Below are 18,314 nucleotides of genomic sequence, written 5' to 3'. Positions count from 1 at the left end.
TTGCAATCCAATCAGCTGTTGTGAGCAATGTTAGCCTTAACTGTATTTTAAATACTTTTCGGTCATAAAATACTAAAATTAGTGTCTTAGCTTATTTTTAAAGCACATATAGATAGTATTACCCATTTTGTAAACCAATAGCTTTTGTGTCTTTTCATAGTTAATTTTTATTCATGCAGTCAATAAAGTAATTATAATAATGCAATAAATGTTGGTATATTTAACAACATATACTTTGTTGTCAATTATAAAACACGGTCACACTGGTCGTGAGCGCCGCTCGGTTGTTTCGCTTGTTGCTCAGAGTTAGAAAAGCTTGTGGCAAGTTAAAGCTCTAACAAAAGCTGATATCTTTTTTGACTGTCGTGGATACAACAACGTTTTGGGCGGACGATACGTTGTGCTCGCATTTGTCGGTTTTGTCGGTGTGTTTTCAAGCGGGGCCCATTATACATACACAGTTGTTAGTTGCTTGTTCTCAGAGCCGCATTCGAAGTGACAAAAAAACAGCAGACAACGGTACGGCGGTTTCTTGTTAAGAATTAACTGTTTTTAGTATATAAACAAACCTCAGTGACTAAGATCCACTTGTCGGTGAGCAATTGCTCTTTACCACAGCTAGAACAATAGTATATTGTATCGACAAAATAAAATAGAAACTTGTTTACGAAACACCCGAAAAAAGAATAAAAATTGTGAAGTGTAATTACTATATACCAGAATATTTGAATCAATTTCCATTTTGGCAAACAAACTAAAAAATTAACAAGCAATAATAAAAAGACACATTTTGGCAGAAGTCGCAATTGCAACTATACCGCAAATAAAAACCCTTGTTGAAGTTAACGCAATTCTCTTTGTGCAGCGCAGCAGCAGAGCAGCCAACGCAACAGCAGCCGTGCATTGGAATCTAATTGGAACGTACTCACCTCACACACATTGACCGAAAATCCAATAGGAAAGCCAGTCAAAACTATATTAAATATATAAAATCAAGGCATTCGCTGTTTATTATTATTGTTGTGGTAAGTTTTTATAACACCGCTTGCCATTTTATCACAAAAACTTTCTGTTTTCTGTGCTTGCCCAGTGGGTTTCTTCACTTCAATCATTATGTCTATTTGTGAGTGTGTGTGTGTGTTATGTCTATGTGTGTCTGTTGCCGTTTCGGATGTGGCTCAGTGAGCATAAAACCCATTTGATACGTCATATGTGCAGGCTAAGAAGCATTGGAGGGGACCAACAACAACAACTGTGCTTCGTGAGTCATTTGCATGACGGCGTCTCAAGACAGGTATACAAAAACACGCAAACAAACAAAGACACAGATACATAAACATGTGCGTTCGCAACGAAACATAATTATGTTATATACGCAGTTTTTGTTGTTGGTGATCTCATCGTCGTGCTTCTGACCTGCTCCCAGACACTTATTTAATTTCGGCCTTAATTCACGCCTCTGCTCTAAAAACCCCGGCAGCTGCGACGCTCCTAATATGGCTCTAAAACTGTGGCACGATGACGTTGACCCTCTAACGTCAAGAAGAACAACAAATCACACACACACACCGGTTATCGATAACACCCACGCAACCTTGCGACCTTGCTTGCAATTTGCTTCGACTAAATGCTGTTTGCCAACAAAGCTGTAATTGCTTAATTGTTTGGCGGGTCGACACACTATTTGTTGTTTGCTGTTTGATTACCATATTGCGTATAATTATGTTTAGAAAGTGTGCGCGCACAATGAATGGCTTTAACCTTCGTTTTAGTTTTGGGTCGTAAAGAAACCAGCTCAATGAACTCAACATTTGAGATGCTGCGATGATACTTGCGCTGATAAGCTAAGCATTAACATTAACATTTCGATGAAAATGGAAAGTGTCAGCACAGTACACAGTAACCTGTTAACTAGCAGCGCTGTTACTACAAATACACTTGCAAGCAAAGACAGTTGGCAACGCCAGCAAATTCGGCACTTGCTGTACTTTTTTTTTGTTGCGATGAGAAATGCCTAGAGGAAAGTTAACAGCGAACAATGAAATGTCCAGCTGTTAAATTGCTAGGGTATTTAACAAGCGACACTTGTTTTATACTTTGTTTTTTACAATCGCTTTTTATTGTTTACCAAGTGACTATATCAACTAAATGCATAAGTAATGTAACTATATAGTATATTTGTAATTTATGTAGATTTAATGCTGCTTATAAAGTAACTATAACACGCCGAGTTTGCAATACTAAATTCGCTGAGGTGACAATGCGCCTGCCTTGCGCTCTCTCCTGTCTCCCTCTCACATCAGCTGCTCAAAGTCCGTTATGTAATACTGGGCGCGTCTATAGACCTCAGGTCGCACAACATTGCCGCCAAAGCCAATAAAATTGTTTGCCGGTGGCACAGCTTCCAAGTCCGTTGCACCATCACCAATCATCGTAATCATCAATGGGGCATCTCCTGCTGCTGTTGTCGATAAGCGTTTGCGTATCATGCCAATCGCTTCGGCTTTGCCGCCAGAACGCGATGTGGGTTGTGTGACATCGAAACTATCGTAATCGCCTTTGTAATCGAAGAGCATTTTATTCGCATACATATTGCTCAAGGGAATACCCAACTCGGCGGCGACGGGCGCTATCAGGCAATCAAAGCCGCCCGAGATCAGAAACACCTGCTTGCCATCTGCTTTTAGTTGCGCTACAAATCGCTTCACATTGCGACTGAGCGTGCTGGGACGCTGCTTGATAAAGTCCGAGACTTGTTGTTGTGTGGGCCTTATGATATTGAGGCGTATCTTGAGGGCGTCCTGAAAGGTCATACTCCCGCCCATGGCCTCCTTGGTGACACGTGCCACCTCGCTGCCCTTGCCACAGTACTCGGCCAGCTCATCGATGCCCTCCTCGCAGATCACAGTGGAGTCGACATCGAAGCAAACGACATGCGATTGCTTGATGATCTTGGCTGCCAGCAGCGGTTGCTTTGGCTGCGGCGGGTGCGGTGCGGTTGTGGAGACTGCTGCTGTGCTGCTTTTGCCATTGTTGGCCAGCGCTGCGTTGAGCTGCTGGGCGAGCAGTGTGGCTGTTGTTGTTGCTGTGGCACAGCTGCTGCCGTTAGTTGTTGGCCTGGTCATGCTCAAGACGCTGCTGCTCATTTTGCGTATGAAAATCACGTTGTGATGTGTTCGGTGTAGTTTTGCTTTTGAAATGACGTAAATGCTGCGTGCTCTTACGTTGCTTGCGCTTTAGTTTTTGCTATTGCTTTGTTCGAACGCGCGTTGCCGAATGCCACTAAAAAAATTTTCCGTTGGCTTGGAAACTTTTTTGTATATATAAAATATGTGAATTTTTTGTTGTGTGTATATCAGATGCTTTTGATTGTGTCTCTATTTCGCACACGCGCCGTTTTGCTTAGGTTCTGCTCAGCTGTTTTTTGTTTTTGTTTTGTTTTGGATGTATGGCGGCGATGTTTTTGTCAGCTTGACATGGCACTGGAGTAGATTTATTTTTGTCGGAATGAAACTGTATTGCTGGAAACGATCGACACGACTGACTTTTTACAACTGATTTCCCAGTGGTCGCCGCTCGCCCTTATAAGAAAACTCGACCAAACTAACACAAGTGCAAAGCGTTCTCTTTGGCGCTCTTTCACTGTCTCTGTGTGTTTGGTTTGTCTCTCTCTGGCAGCCAGTCAGACGAATTGTCGCGTCGCTGCACGATGCTGCTTGACCAGCGCACTGCTTACATTGTATGCGTGAATGTGTGTGTGTGCGATCGTACGATAGGCATAGCAACAACTAGTATGTGTGAGAGAGTGCTCGCTTTGCTTGTAACATTTACATTGCTCTCTCTCTCTCTGTGCGATACGATAAACAGCTGCTGGCAGATATCGAAGCAGCACCGACTGACAGTTCACCTACTCTCCGTTGCCCATGTGTGTGTGCGAACCAAACCTTTGCACCCCACTTAAACTCTGTGGAGGCGAGAGCGAGATGTCCAATGGACTAATCAAAAGCCATTAAGTGTTTTCAGTGGAACCGAAACCGGTTTGAACCAGTTTGCAAGACCTATTGATGTCGCCTGTTATCATAAGCACGCTACTCAAGCATAACTGGCTGCTGATTACAGTACTGGGATCGCCAAAAAATCGTGTTATTATGTCTGGCCATTTTTAATCTATAAAATAAAACCTTGCGAGCGGGTGTCACTTCTTATTTCGATTGTTTGTTTGTTTGCCTAATTTATGAAACCGGAATAGTGTAGTATGGTCTTATCAGAAGATGACAAACAAAAGCCAAAGCGAGCGATCGTAAGTTCAATACTTTCTTTTTCTTGTTTTTTTTTTTTGCATTATGCATGGAGTAAATAACCTAAATTTCGATGACGTGAGAGACTTCAAACAAGTTTACATTGTACATCAATAAGAAGGGGCTGATGAAATGCAGTCTCACGTTACGTCTTACGTCAAAAAGTAGCGTAAGAGTGAGCGACAGCTGACAGTTCTCGCTCTTAACTCTCTCGGCTCTTCTTCCTCTTAGATAAATTAATGTGTGGCGCGTGCACAACAAACAACAACAAGAACAACGACAACTGCAAGTCGAGAAATTGCAGTCGCTGTGGGGTTTTGTTGTTGTTGGTTACGCTGCTGTTGTTGTTTTGGCTTTGTTATTGCAGTTGAGGAATAACAAGTTGTTTTGATCGTTGCCTCGGCGTGCAGTAAACAACAGGCGACCGCAAAGTATTTCATTGCCATTGTGCACCTTCTATGCACTTTTGTTTTTGCTTTTCAATTCTGCTATCGTTATCGATAAACCGTTGCGTGTACATTGAAAGCCTAAATAGCTAATGGATACGATTGAACAAAGTTTTAATTACCACCCATTTCTCCGCGTTTTGTTTCTATTTCGATTTTGTTGCCTTGGACAACAAAATAGCAGCTGTCAGGATTTCAACACGGCGTCGCCGGTTGTTGGGCGTCAAGTTTTTCCCTTACCTTGGCAACTTGATTTTTACATTTATCGATTGACCTTGTTGCTGCATATAATTTGACTCAAGTCGTTTTTAGCCATATTCTCGTGACAGAACAAAACTAGGCTCTAGGCATACACATATGTATATGTGTTCTTAAGTAGGGGTACTTAGAGACATATGTACATATAGGTTTATATACTGTGTGGTGTGGTGCTGCCCTTTGGTCAGACAGACACCTGAGTGTGACTTTTGTTCAGAATGACTGATGACAATTCTCTCTATTGTATAAGTCACGATATACTACTAACGACTGTGGACATTTGGTAGTGCAAGTTTACTATAAGGTGTATGGCCCAAGTCCTGGGACATCAACATGTTAAAGTAGGCAGCCTAGTTTCATACCCAAATGGCGTCAGTCGCTTACTTAAACTTTGTATTGCTTGGTGAGGCGCGATAATAAGACTGTGCCCAAACTCTAGTTAGAAAACTTATTTTACTTCAATGTGGGGCACACTATTTGTATGCTAGTAATTGTAACGAACTCGTTACGTCAACACTCACATGACGCACACACCTACATACAATGTGTGATATTTATAATACACCCACAACTATCGAGGGGGTCTTCCCCTAGCACTTACTAAGTGACAGAAGAAGCAGATCAGACGAGGGCTTGTTATTTTCGCTACTCAGAGTCTAATCAGATGATAGACTAAAAAAAACAATAATATATTGTGACCAGACAGGAGGCCGCGTAATTGCCATATATAATTTCATCATGAGATTGCCAATAATAAAAATATGCATGTAATTCAGTATTATTTTTATATTTTTCATTTGTATGATCTGTCTGCCTGGAGGAAGCTCTGTAAGCGTAATTGATTTGTTTTCGTCGCAAACTGCAAATGCAAGCGTTGCGTTGTCAAGCGTATTGTTTCCAACTGCAATTGGCGCTGCTGTTGCTGATTAACCGTTAAATTGTTGAAAAGCTTTGATCGCGCAAACAAACAAACCGCCCTCTCGCTTGCACTCGTGTTAACGCCTGCCGTTTGCACGCGATACCAACTCCTGCTTTGGTAAAACTCTCTCACGCTCTCGCACACATAAGCCCCGTTCATCTGACACATTTACAAATGTATCACTGTGTGTGAGTGTGCAAAAGGAGAGCAGCACAATGTGCAGCTTTTAGTTACTCTTGTTCCCTCCCGCTCCTTTTTGCGCTTCGTTACTCTTCTGCTTTGTCTTGATGTTGTTTGTGTTTTGGATCATGCGCTTTGGCTTATAAACAGTTATAAAGGCGTTTTATGGTGAGAGATTCTAGCAACGTCAACAGTTTGCTACTGGGTAAATAAACAACAACAACCACTACAATCAACGATTGCGATTGCAAGGCAACCAGCCATTCAGCCAACCCACTTTGCTGGGGGGCACGCTGTAAACACGTCATTTATGCGCTGCTGTTGCTATCGCATTTTGACATTCGAACTGCGATGCAGCACTGCTTGCTGCTCCTACCCATCTGCCGGCGTCGCAGTCGACGTGGTCTGTGCGCTCGACTCGGGTTGCTGTGCTGTTAAACTTTTGCACGCTGACAAAACTACTCAAAATAGCAGCGGAAAAAGTTTTGTGCATGTGCTCGAAATGATTGCATCGTCCCCCCCTGGCACGCCCACCAACAAATGTAATTACACAAAAGCGCTTATCGTTCTGTTTCTTATGACACAGGCAGCGACGTCAGTTCGTTGCACTCGCAAATTAACAATTATTAAAGGTACGAGGAATATTGTGTAACCGCAATCTGTGCCACTTCCTATGCGCCTTCCTGTTGTGCCATTCCCCCCTCATTCGTTTACTGCGAAATGGCACGATAACACACGCACCTTCGCTTGGCAATCGGTATCGTTATCGGCTTAAATGACTGACCTACCTAGCGGTTGGCAACGCTGCAAAATAGTAAACTGCAAAGGAAACTATCGTGTATTATTATTTTGATGCCGTTTATGGCTGTCAGCGCACCTACACGTGCTACAAGATTGCTGAATCATTGAACGGCAACAACAACAAGAGCTGATACGTAAATTGCATGTGCAGCGATTCCCACACAACGTCGCACCCAAAATGGGAAGTGATAGAGAAAAACAAGAAATCTTAAGTTGAGTGTAACGACTGTGTGATACCCGAGCTATAAAAATAAATGAACTGTGACCAAATAAATTAAAAGATTTTTTATTGATCAGTCGAGTAATCAAATTAAATAAAACTTTGATATTTATTCACTTTTTAGAAATCAAAAGTTTAAACTCAATTTATTTTTAACTTATGTTCAAGGTTTTTTTCAGATTTAATAAAGTATTTTTTAAGAGTACTTTATAGATTTAATAATTTAAAGTTTTGTAACCGTTTATTTACATCCTTGAGTTTGTTTCAATTATTTAAAAAAAATACATGTTAGTTTTTGAAATAGTATTTAGTTTTTATAATATTTCCTCTGATAATAAAAATATTTCCTAATATTTCCAAAATTATTCCCCTATGAAAAACTAGTTACCACTTTTATCTAATACAAATATCAATTGCCACTAAGTGACTATACCCTATTACCCCATATTTATCGGGTACAATGAACAAAAACAACAGCAAGCTGATAATCAAATTGAGTTCAGCTCGCGCCTTTTTTTTTTGCAATGCTCTATTTAATTGGAATGTTCTGAATGTTCAATTTTTGCAGTTGCTTCAACGGTTTGTTAGATCATCATCATAGTCATCGTCGTCGGCGTTGAGCGCATCAATTATGGTGGATTTCCGTTTCGACATTAAACCGCTGTTTCCGCAGCCAATTATTAAAGTGACATCGAATCTTTTGCCGCACACCTTTCGGGGTGATCGGCGTCAGTGCTTGTGAGTATTGAAACTGTGAGCGGGCGTTAATCATTCAATACACACACAAATTCGAACTAACTGTTTGCAATTTCCACACTCTCATGCACACACGCAGAGATGCCACCTCAAAGATGTCCGAAATAATCGATCAGCTGGGTCAGTTATCGGCCATATCGCAGGGTCTCAGCAAACCGGTGACGACCGCCCAACGCTTGCGAATGTCCGAGAATCAGACGATCTATTTGCTAGCTGATCCCGAGGCGGGCAACAAGTAAGCAAACGCTTGGCCTTGAATTGGAGTTAGAGCATCATGAATTTCGCCTTTTTGCAGTGGCGTTGTTACGGGACTATTGAAGGTGGGCACCAAAGATCTCTATTTGTTCGATGAGAAGGGTCAAACACGTAAAATGGAAAACTCACCATCGATTCTCGACTTTTACGTGCACGAGTCTCGTCAACGCGCCGGCCTAGGCAAACGTTTATTCGAGACCATGCTGCGGGAGGAGCAATGGACGCCACTCAAGTGCTCGGTGGATCGACCCTCGGAGAAGCTGTTGGCATTTCTGGGCAAGCATTATGGCCTGGTCCGCACCATACCGCAGGCGAACAACTTTGTGCTCTACGAGGGCTTCTTCAATGATGGCAGCACTTCCAATGGTCGTAATGGTCACGATTCGCCGTTGAGTCAAAAAAATGGTCTGCATATAACAAACAGGTGAGTGTTTGCTCAGCTGGGGGAGAAAGTGTTTTTCTCTTTTGGAGGGCGGGATAGGCGGCGGCATTTTAATTAAGGCATTGCGGCTTGCAGGAAACATTTCACTTGGCTTAGTTGCCCATTTCTTTGTGTGCCGCATTTGCATATCGCGCACGCAAACATCCTGGGCAACAAAACCCCTCCCCAAGTCGCAAGTCCCAAGCCCCAAGCCGCGTATTAGTTTTGCTTAGTGTTGTGTTTGTGTTGTGGGCGTGTGCGATAATATTGATCATCTGCGGAAGCGCACTTATCGATAAATAAAGTCAAAGTAAACTGCATGCAATTAATCTTGGTGGCCTGTTGCTTCTACAATGTATCCTATCTATAAGACATGCATTATAATTGTAGCTGATGCGTTTTAACGGTTGCTTCATAAACATGCCTTTTGTACCAAAACCACAAAATTTTACCTTAATATAATAATTTAATATATAATAATTTAATTTGGTTATCTACAAATTAATATAAGAATATTTCCTTTTTAAATATGTTATTTTTATTGAATAACAATATATTCTGACGTGATTCAGTCACAACAAATTACCATAACTAATTTATCCAGACGTAACACAAATAAAGCTTAACGACATAAGAAGAAAGTACAAATTTGCTTAACTAGACGCTTACAAAACAAACGTAAAGAAATTAACGGGAACTAATTAAAAATAATTACATTTCGTAGTTAATAAATTCCTTTCAAAATACAATATGCCAAACACAAAAAAAGATTTCGGTGAAAATGCTTCCATGACCAACGAACATAAAACGAAAAAAGGTACATTTTAACCCGATGTAAAAAAGTACTATAAAATGGGGAATGGTACATTTGTAGCAGTTGCAAAAAGTACCATTACCATTGTTTTGGTATAAATGCAATGAGTGTGGCAACCGTGTAAACAACTTATCGAGTGTCGTTTAGCTTTTTTGATGGTGGTCGATCGATAACAATTCAATTTGCATAAACTGTTTATCGACTTCAATCGATGAACGATACTCGCAAAGTTAAATGAAAAAAACGCATCAACGTGACTAATTTGAACATTGTCGTAATATTTATTAATTGTAATGTAATAATGTTAACTCTTTTCCATCCACATGTTGCGCCTACTAACGTTAACGTTCATCAAATCAACAACAAATTACCCACATGAATCAATCAAAATAAAAACAAAAGTCCTAACACACAACTCTTTGGTGCTACTTACTTGGGCGATGAGGCTAACAAACGCTCCAGCGGCGGTCGACGGGACAGTGGCTCCCAGCAGCAATCGTCGCTGCTGCAGCAAATAACACAGATCTCACCAAATGGACGATATGGCGCACCGCGTCCCACTTGCAGCATGGCCGAGGTACTTCGACAACTTTAAGTTACATACCGTTTTTATTTTGCTTGCAGCTTGCAATATTATTTTCCCTCTATGATGAGAATTGATATGTGTGATTTGTGTTTAAAATGCTCCCACTCAAAAAATACGTACATTATTACATTTGTATTAACTCAAAATTGTTTAAAATTACAAAAATCGACGAATCAAGTGTGCTTGTGTTTCAGCTTCAAGTTTTATCTACTTCCCTCCCCTTATCCATATACTATAGCATTATTTACAGTTTAACTTTCTACTTCACACAACTCACTACGGTTTTTTTTTGTCTCTCAATTTTTTTTACTCTTCGAACAAAAACACAAATTATTTAAATATTTTGTGTGTGCTTGCAACGAATTGTAAAAATCAAACAAACAAAAAGTGTAAAGTTCTGAATATATACATATATATATTTATTTGATTTTGTCGTGTTCGGAGTCGAGTTTTAGCCTTTGAATTTAACGATTATGGATGCGAAACGTGGCACACGCCAAGGTGCCTCCAAGACGAGCGTCGCCGTAAGTTGCCAATAACTCGAGAGAATTTTATGATTTATTGTTGCCCCTCCTCTCCTTTCCGTGTCGCAGTCACGTCATGCGTCCAACGCGAATGTGGCGCGCAAATATGGCAGCGAGGTCAGCCTGACGCCCAGCCAGGCCAAGCACAATGTGGACAATGTAAGCTGAGATTGTTGCCTGATTCCTTGGCAAGATCATCACATCATACTCCACTCCTTACTCAGCCACGCAAGTCGCCTTTGGATGCGCTGAGTCGCCACAGCAATCGTCAGGATCCGTTTCAGCGTCGTTCTGGCTTGCAAGATGTGGATGATAGCTTCATGGCTTCCAATGCTTTTGCTCGTCCATCGCGTGTGCGTCACACTGGACTGGATGGCCAAGCTGCAGGCAATCAGCAAGTGAGCAATGCCGCCGTGGCACCCTTAAGAGTTGCCTCTGGCCAGGAACCGCAGCAGATGCAATTCCAACAGCAGCAGCAGCTGCCACCACAACAGGCTGCTCAGCCGCCCGTTGCCAACATGGCGGCATCTCAGATGCAACTACAACAGCAGCAGCAACAGCCAGCGGCAGCACAACAGCAACAGTCACCGGCTGCTGTGGTGCCTTCACAGCAATCGTTGCAGCAGCAGCAGCAACCACAGCAATACGTGCAGCCCCCGGCTGCTGGACAGCCCACACGTCATGATCCTTATCCCAGCGGACGCGCTCATGTGCAGCATCAACATCACCATCAACAACAGCAGCAGCAGGCTGCCTTTGAACAGCAGCAGCAAGTGGCACAGCAGGAGGCACATGCTCAAGCTCAAGTTCAGGCACAGCAGCAGCAACAACAACAACAACAGCAGCCACCAGCTCAATTGTCGCCACGCAAGCAACAGCAGCAACAGGGCTACGTAAACAACAGGGCTGCATCTACTAAATCGATCTACTCACTAAATTCAACTCTTACGCAGGCTGGACAACAATCTACGCCAGCTGGTGGCGCCTCAGCTGCGCCAGCCGCAGCCGAAATGTGCACCACTTGCCCCAATTGCCAGACTACCATCTATTTGGTGCGCTCTCCCGAGCTGGGTCATGGTGATGGCGGCATGCCCATGCAGTAGTTATTCAATCCAGAAAAAAACAATGAAAATTCCAAACATCCGCTTTGGCTTGCAAAATTCAATGAACCTCGAAAGAACAGAATTCTGGATGTGTGTTGTATATATCTTATTTGTATAACGAAATTTGTTTGTCGTACACACTACCAAAATTCTGCATTCCTCAAATGCTGACAATAGATCAAAGCTCAATTTCAAATTCTTCGGTTCATTTGGCTGGCGAATAAACACGCTTCAACTATGAATCAAAAATTCAAATGTAAATATATGGAATTTTTAGATTTTTATCGGAATTTTTCTAGATGGCTTTGTTTCGTCTTTAAAAATAGTTTTTTTTATTGAGACTAGGTTAGACATTTATTTTTAGAATTGCAATTGTAATTCTCATAGGAATTTTGTCTTAGTACACAATACTAGTAATTTGCTGGCGATTTGTTTGCGCTACTTGAACTTTATCTATCCTTATCGGAATTCTGCCAGATAGCGATTTGATATCTGAGAGTTCCACCGGTTTGTGGGCTAAATTTTGCTAATAAACTATAACTCTGAGCCTAAACAAATTTTAATTGTAATTGCCACAACAGAAGATCAATACCTTATTATAATCCTTGATCCTTCCCGGTACAAATTTTCGGTACATCTTTAGCTTAAATTGAGTGAAACCGAAAGGAAATCCATTTTTTCCCATGCCTTCTAATGCAGCTCTTGAACTTTCGCCAAGGGGTGCCATTTGTGCCTCACGCGCACACTGGGTCAACCCCTAAAGACCCCAATCTCTCGTCTGCATCTCCTCCCCCTGCTCTTCTCCATTCTTTAGCTGGGCTGCGTGCCAAGGGGCTGTTTTGAGGGCGACTCGTGTGGGTAAAATAAAACTTCGCTTGACACTTGTACTAGATTCAAAGCAGGCCTTAAGTTAGTTGGCGTTGGTTTTGTGGAAGGGGCATACACTAAATATAAAATTTAATTATGCCCATTCTGATTTAATCAGTTTTTATATAAAGCTACATTTCGACAATCAATAAAACAACTTGATAAATGCGTGTGTATGAGAGGTCGGGTTAAAAATTAGTCGAGTACTCCCAGTATAAACCGGTTTTCTTGCATATGCCCTAGATCTTGGGCAAGCCAACAAAATAAATCTATAATTTATGACTCATCTTATCTTTTTCAACCCTCGCGCAAATAATTCATACTTTATTATAAATCATCTATCCATAAAAACAACTTGACTAATGTGCGTATTTTTTGTGGTTGAGCAAAAATAAAACAAATATAGTAAATGTCGGTTATGTGTGACTACGATTTTTAGATATAATTTCTTATTAATTTATGAATCTCAAAATTTAAATAATTGATTAAGAAGATTTAAATTGGAAAACGAGCTATATAGTTGATTAGAGTTATTGTTTGAAATGCTGTTGAATGCTGTTAAATAAGTCGGAAGAAAACTGAAAAATGCTATGACTGCTGTAATCTGTTATTAGCTATTTCAGCTTACTTTCGACATAATTCATTATGTTCCATATAACCGATTTATTCTGTAGAACACCCCAATTGAATTTCGATTTTCTTTTAGCATACACATGCATATATGCCCTACATGCTGAGCGAATCTATGAAAATATATATAATTTTCTTTTTTGCATTTTCCCCATTTGTTGTTCCACCCTCGTGCAGATAATTCACGCTGGCAGTGGAAACTCAGGCAAGGGAGGCGGCGGCAGCGGCGCAGAATCGAGCAGGTAATGGCTTCCATCCCTCGTAATATTCAACCAGACTCCCTTCTCTCCCCTCCACTTTTACTAACAAAAACACGTTCTGTGTAAGCATATTATCATCTTTTGTTTATTGTCGTTTTTCATTTGGTATCCATTTTCTTTTTGTTGTCTTTCAGAATCAAATAATTACGCATACGCACACTTGGCTGCAAGCAAAAACAAAAAAAAAAAACAAACAAAATATCAACTAAATAATTGTACAAAGAGCTTTGTTGTTTATAGTGAATTATTTATAATTTAATGATAATGAGAACATGCAGACGAAGAATGGAGGCTGCACGCCGCACACCACGCCCCCCAAGAACACCAACACACACACATACACACCATCACAAAGACAACCCACACACATACACGGCAACTGGAACCGTTGCACACAAAATACCTGATAATTGTGATTACATATATACAACAAACAAACTACTTAACTCTTTTTATTTTAACACATCGATTTTATTATTTGTTCTAATTTATTTTCATTTGTGTCGTGCAATAAAACCAAACATTTAGAAATCAATTTTCGAGATTCAGTTCTGTTCCGTTAACATTGTTATATTTGTAGAATGTTATTTAACAGCCTCTGTTAACATTTTTCCCCTAACAGCGGCAACGATATTGCTGAAATTGCCGCACAGCTGCAACACTTGCAGACGATCGATCATTATAGCGTGCAAGATTTGCAACCGGAACTGGAAATTGAACCAGAACCCGAACCGGAGCCAGAACCGGAACCAGAGCCCGAGGAGGTCTACACTCCACCCTCGCCGCCGCCCAAATCCCACACTCCAACACCGCCCACAGTGCGTTCACCGGATCGTGCGGAGAGCATTATTGGGGACAATCGTAAGCCGCCGGCATTCCAGCTGAGCAAACAGCACACGGGCATGAAGAATCGATCCTTTGGCGTCGGCATGGCAGTGATGCCCAGCAGCAAGATGGAGTTCAATCAACAGGAACGCGAAGATTTCGGTGTGGTCAAGATCAATCGCCCGCTGGGCAATGAGATCACATCGCCTGGTCATGATAATACCGATGCCATGTCCACAGTTTCGTCTGGCGGCGGTTTAACCGATCAGGGTTACAATGATCTAAAGTTCTATCACAATAAGTTGTGGTAGATCAATTTTAGACGAGCGTAAATTTATCGTGCTGCAATATTTGTGGCAAACTTTTTGTACGTGTCATTAACATAACAATTAATATGTATTAAAGAAGCATATATCGTAGCATTTAAGATAATTACCCTAGAGACAGACACAACGGTTCCTGCTTTAGTTAAATATTTTGGTTGTTATACGCTTTTGTAATTTTCGTTGATTTGTTCATTTGTTACACTCACGCACTTTACAGCGCAGTTTAATGTTAGCCAGCAAATAACAGTAAAGTAACATTAACTTAACAGTCTGTAGTCCAATTGAATTTTCAACTGCCCCTTAAGCAAAAAATATGTTAAACAATTAACAAATACAGTAAAAAGTAAACGTAAAATATGCGTATCTTCCATTGCAGCAAACGCGATTATTACGAGCAGATCTATAGCGAATATATGCTATAAGTGGGCCCACAAAATCTTATCGAACAAAAACAACATAATTATATGTAATACTCTAATCTTGTAACATTTAGTTAAGCATCGTCGCAATAATACTTAGTCCAAAACAATAATAATAAAGACAACTCTTTCAATTCTATTTGTATGCCAAGCACAAGCCGCATTGGCTTTCCATTTAATCATATACATACACAAATGTTATGGTTATAATCATCTACATCTATATAGACGGCACGCGCTGTAGACTCGGCTCGGCTATGGTGCAGTTTAATTGTTGTATAAGTAGAGCTATCGTTGGTGATGCTGCCTATCTAGAGGGAGAATTGGGTGTGGTGTAACAGCGTAGTTCAACCTGCGCCTTTCGTCTTACATGTAGATGAAGTTAAATCTGCAACAAGGAGTATTTTTATTAAAAATCTATATTGAATGATAATCTGTGGAATACTCACCTGCACAATGCTTGCGGCAGCGAGGAGATTATCGGTCCATAGCCTTGTGAATTGTCGTAGAGCTCGAATAATGGGGCAGCAACAAGCTTATAATTTTTGGGCACAGCAAATAGTGCTAGATAACAGAAAAAACAATATAGAGACAGAATTCATGTATATATGTAGGCACAGTTGGCAATCGATAAATATATAAATAAAGTATAATAGATATGTATTATTACAATAAAATATATATATATATATATTACAATCGGTTATACAAAAACAATTTACAATTGCAAGAGATTTAGATTCGCTGTCGTAAATTACGTATGATAGATAATATAAAAGATTGGCATTAGGTTTGTTTTTTTTTACATTCACAGTTCTTCAGTTAGACTATATTATTTAGGGTTTCTCGTTATTGATGCGCAAAATGTCGAACTTAATTATCACATTTAGTCTAGGATTTTGCTTATCAAACGAAGTCAACTAATTGCTGGATATGAACATAATTTCGATTACCATTAAGACCAACAATCATAATACATGTTGTGTGTGTTTATGTGTGTGTGTTGATTAATTGTGTGTCTTGTGTATGTGAGTGTGTGTGCGAGTTTTGCACAATTTATGATGATGTCAACGAACTACTAAAACACACAGAATTATATTTGTTGATTACATATAACGAATGCTTAAATTATGGTTTTATCTTTTCATATTGTTGATTTCTTGTTTTCGGAAGCGACTATTCAACTGCCTGCCTAGTCCAGCTGCGCTTGCTATGCTCGCAAATCAGCACAACACGCGAGATTTGTGCACATTAGCAGACGACAACCAGCAACAATTTTACAATGGACTTTTCACAAAAAGTAACAAATCTGCCTACCCGGTTGTGGTTTTATAGGTTTTTGTTTTTAGATTAACAACACATTAGACTGATCAAACATACTCGATAGATAGCGTAAGTATAACAAAAAGAACGAATTATTCGTGTTGAATGCGCTGTTGTCTCGTTTACAGAAATGTCGACATATTTACAAAATTAATAGTAGTAGTACAACAAAGAACAATCAAAGAATTTCGGGATTTTGCGCTGCGATCGTCGCAAACTCACACAAACAACAAAATATGCCAACAACTCTATCGAGAGCAACTAGTATGATAAATACAATTTGAAGTTTAGAGGGTATTGTACAAAAAATCATTCGCAATTAGAATCGATCGACGAACTCTAAGGTAACAAAAAATATGTCTGCGCGCCTCGGGGCCATTATGCTGTTTATATTTTTCTCTCTGTTTTCTGATTTCTTTTCATTTTGTTTGCTCAGTTTTTCTTTGCACTCTTGAGATATTAGAGCGTTGTTGGAAGTGCTCTATTGCTTGGGTTGGGCAGCAGATGCCAGATGCGTGAGATTACACAATACAACACGGCGCTACTTTGGAACTGCTCAGCTCAGGGTACATCGTAACTGGCGTTCCTGTCCGTATCTAAACAGCATTGAAAAGATATGACATGAGGTTTGTTAGCGTATCGGTTTTTGGCAAATAACTATATAACAAAGGTTATATATATATAGTTGGTTTTGTATATAGTGATTCATAAAAAGTTCATTTTTTTTTTACCTATTTACCTACGCTGCAGATAAGGCGTTTCTTTTTAATTTTTTTTGTGCCTAAACAAAATTGGATATTTACCCTTTTCATGTAATTGCACTAGAAACAAGCGCTTGTGCTCCTTGGGCTTTGTTATGTGCGGCGGAATGTATGGATATTGCGGTGGCTCAAAGTTTGGTCGCCACCAATTGCCAATGGTGTCCTCGACAATCCAATCTTGTTTAACACCATCTTGACGTCCCAGCGTCTACAAGCAAGTTACACAAACAATAAAATTGTTAAAAAATGCGAGGTATTTCATAGACTCACCTCGGAGAGTAGCCTTTTGAGGCCTTCAACCTCATCTTCGCCGGCATTCAGCTCGCCGCCGGGCAGCTTAAAAAATGTGGTGCCCAGCTGCAGCAGCAGCACATGTGGCAGCCCATGTTCGTGCACCAGAAGCACACCTTCCACCGAGCGACGCATGCCAATGCGATCGAACTCTTCCCGCATCCGTTGGAATCGCGATGGCACCGATGGATCCTTCTCAAACAGCGGCTCCTTCGTGCCAAATGTGTAGTTAGTTAGTGGGTAGCTGTTGTTGTTTTGGGGAGGGTTAAATAAATAACACAATTGCAATTCGAAATGTGATTACTCACAGATTAATTGTGCGATTTATAGTAAGTGCTTGATTGGGCGCGTATTTTTGCGTGCCATTATTCGTTATACTGGCATCAGCTTGTCCTTGGCTACCGCGCCGCGGCCAGCCGGAGCCCGATTTGTTTGAGACTTGTGAGGACGCCATCTTTGTTATACACACACCTCCGTTATAGAGCGCAGTGGAAAAAACTATAAATTCGGCGCCAAACTCTGATTGGCCACGTTCAATTGAATCTACACTCTCGCTCACTTCTATTGCTTACTCAATCACTTTCTTGTCTGCGTTGTAACTACAATTGTGTTTATTTTAATATTAAATTCTGCTTTAGAATTGCAAAAAAAATTCACGCCGGCGGAAAATGCAGAATATGCGTAATGTATGTACACATTGTTTTGGTTGCCGGCAGTGTGTACTCACAAATAAAAAGAAGGCGATATTCGTAAATCTGGCAACGCTTTGTAGTTGTCGTGAGCAGCAGTGTGACCATTGTAAGTTCGTAAGAGCCATAGTACTTATTGCTTGACTAAAATTACGTTACACAATTTTTATTTTATCAATCTTTTACACTTCACTTCAAAGATCATATTGGGCAATTCAATTTAAAATTTTTTCAGAAACACAAGCAAATAAAAAATATTTAAAAAGAACCGCCCTTGTATGCACAATTTTTAATAAAACATATACCTTTGGATGTGGGACCAGCTAGCACATATGAAGGCGG

The 18,314-nt window shown here is 40.5% G+C and overlaps 4 protein-coding genes across 8 annotated transcripts; 2 read left to right on the top strand and 2 right to left on the bottom strand.

The window, feature by feature from the left end:
* Window positions 1-293: 293 nt before the first annotated feature.
* Window positions 294-15,047, top strand: LOC117567579 (alpha-tubulin N-acetyltransferase 1). Of its 4 annotated transcripts, none has more exons than XM_034247658.2 (8): window positions 294-519; window positions 871-1,025; window positions 7,691-7,860; window positions 7,958-8,113; window positions 8,174-8,557; window positions 9,771-9,945; window positions 13,256-13,320; window positions 13,961-15,047. In XM_034247658.2, the coding sequence occupies exons 3-8, from the start codon at window positions 7,754-7,756 to the stop codon at window positions 14,472-14,474; spliced, it is 1,401 nt and encodes a 466-aa protein (XP_034103549.1). In that variant the 5' UTR covers window positions 294-519; window positions 871-1,025; window positions 7,691-7,753; the 3' UTR covers window positions 14,475-15,047. The 4 variants fall into 4 exon arrangements, 3 of the variants coding, with proteins under 3 accessions (XP_034103549.1, XP_034103548.1, XP_034103551.1); XM_034247657.2 differs by having other exon boundaries at window positions 866-1,025; XR_004572070.2 differs by lacking the exons at window positions 294-519; window positions 13,961-15,047 and adding an exon at window positions 13,473-13,873 and having other exon boundaries at window positions 648-1,025; window positions 13,256-13,400.
* Window positions 2,178-3,569, bottom strand: LOC117567584 (phosphoserine phosphatase). The gene has a single exon (XM_034247665.2). It carries the CDS (start codon window positions 3,144-3,146, stop codon window positions 2,295-2,297), a length of 852 nt encoding a protein of 283 aa, XP_034103556.1. The 5' UTR covers window positions 3,147-3,569; the 3' UTR covers window positions 2,178-2,294.
* Window positions 10,218-11,871, top strand: LOC117567583 (putative uncharacterized protein DDB_G0271606). The gene is made up of 4 exons (XM_034247664.2): window positions 10,218-10,478; window positions 10,548-10,637; window positions 10,703-11,371; window positions 11,432-11,871. Exons 1-4 carry the CDS (start codon window positions 10,428-10,430, stop codon window positions 11,579-11,581), a joined length of 960 nt encoding a protein of 319 aa, XP_034103555.1. The 5' UTR covers window positions 10,218-10,427; the 3' UTR covers window positions 11,582-11,871.
* On the bottom strand, window positions 15,043-17,984 carry LOC117567585 (cleavage and polyadenylation specificity factor subunit 5). 2 transcript variants are annotated; one of them, XM_034247666.2, is made up of 5 exons: window positions 17,592-17,983; window positions 17,263-17,527; window positions 17,035-17,200; window positions 15,358-15,472; window positions 15,043-15,296 (listed from the first exon to the last, which is right to left on the bottom strand). In XM_034247666.2, the coding sequence occupies exons 1-5, from the start codon at window positions 17,735-17,737 to the stop codon at window positions 15,275-15,277; spliced, it is 714 nt and encodes a 237-aa protein (XP_034103557.1). In that variant the 5' UTR covers window positions 17,738-17,983; the 3' UTR covers window positions 15,043-15,274. The 2 variants fall into 2 exon arrangements, with proteins under 2 accessions (XP_034103557.1, XP_034103558.1); XM_034247667.2 differs by lacking the exons at window positions 15,043-15,296; window positions 15,358-15,472 and adding an exon at window positions 15,524-16,827 and having other exon boundaries at window positions 17,592-17,984.
* Window positions 17,985-18,314: the final 330 nt, after the last annotated feature.

This window comes from Drosophila albomicans, chromosome 3 (genome assembly GCF_009650485.2).
Source record: "Drosophila albomicans strain 15112-1751.03 chromosome 3, ASM965048v2, whole genome shotgun sequence".
NCBI classification, from domain to species: domain Eukaryota; kingdom Metazoa; phylum Arthropoda; class Insecta; order Diptera; family Drosophilidae; genus Drosophila; species Drosophila albomicans.
The sequence above is the reverse complement of the archived record's forward strand: the minus strand, read 5'-3'. Positions and strand labels throughout refer to the sequence as shown.

Bases quoted from the DNA above. Each gene is read 5' to 3' on its own strand.
- LOC117567579 (XM_034247658.2), top strand. From the start codon at position 7,754: ATGGTGGATTTCCGTTTCGACATTAAACCGCTGTTTCCGCAGCCAATT. The intron at 7,861-7,957 runs GTGAGTATTGAA...GCACACACGCAG, and splicing joins GGTGATCGGCGTCAGTGCTT to AGATGCCACCTCAAAGATGT. The intron at 13,321-13,960 runs GTAATGGCTTCC...TTCCCCTAACAG, and splicing joins AGCGGCGCAGAATCGAGCAG to CGGCAACGATATTGCTGAAA.
- LOC117567585 (XM_034247666.2), bottom strand. From the start codon at position 17,737: ATGGCGTCCTCACAAGTCTCAAACAAATCGGGCTCCGGCTGGCCGCGG. The intron at 17,528-17,591 runs GTGAGTAATCAC...AAACAACAACAG, and splicing joins ATAAATCGCACAATTAATCT to CTACCCACTAACTAACTACA. The intron at 15,297-15,357 runs GTGAGTATTCCA...TCCTTGTTGCAG, and splicing joins CTGCCGCAAGCATTGTGCAG to ATTTAACTTCATCTACATGT.
- LOC117567584 (XM_034247665.2), bottom strand. From the start codon at position 3,146: ATGAGCAGCAGCGTCTTGAGCATGACCAGGCCAACAACTAACGGCAGC.
- LOC117567583 (XM_034247664.2), top strand. From the start codon at position 10,428: ATGGATGCGAAACGTGGCACACGCCAAGGTGCCTCCAAGACGAGCGTC. The intron at 10,479-10,547 runs GTAAGTTGCCAA...TCCGTGTCGCAG, and splicing joins CCTCCAAGACGAGCGTCGCC to TCACGTCATGCGTCCAACGC. The intron at 10,638-10,702 runs GTAAGCTGAGAT...CTCCTTACTCAG, and splicing joins CCAAGCACAATGTGGACAAT to CCACGCAAGTCGCCTTTGGA.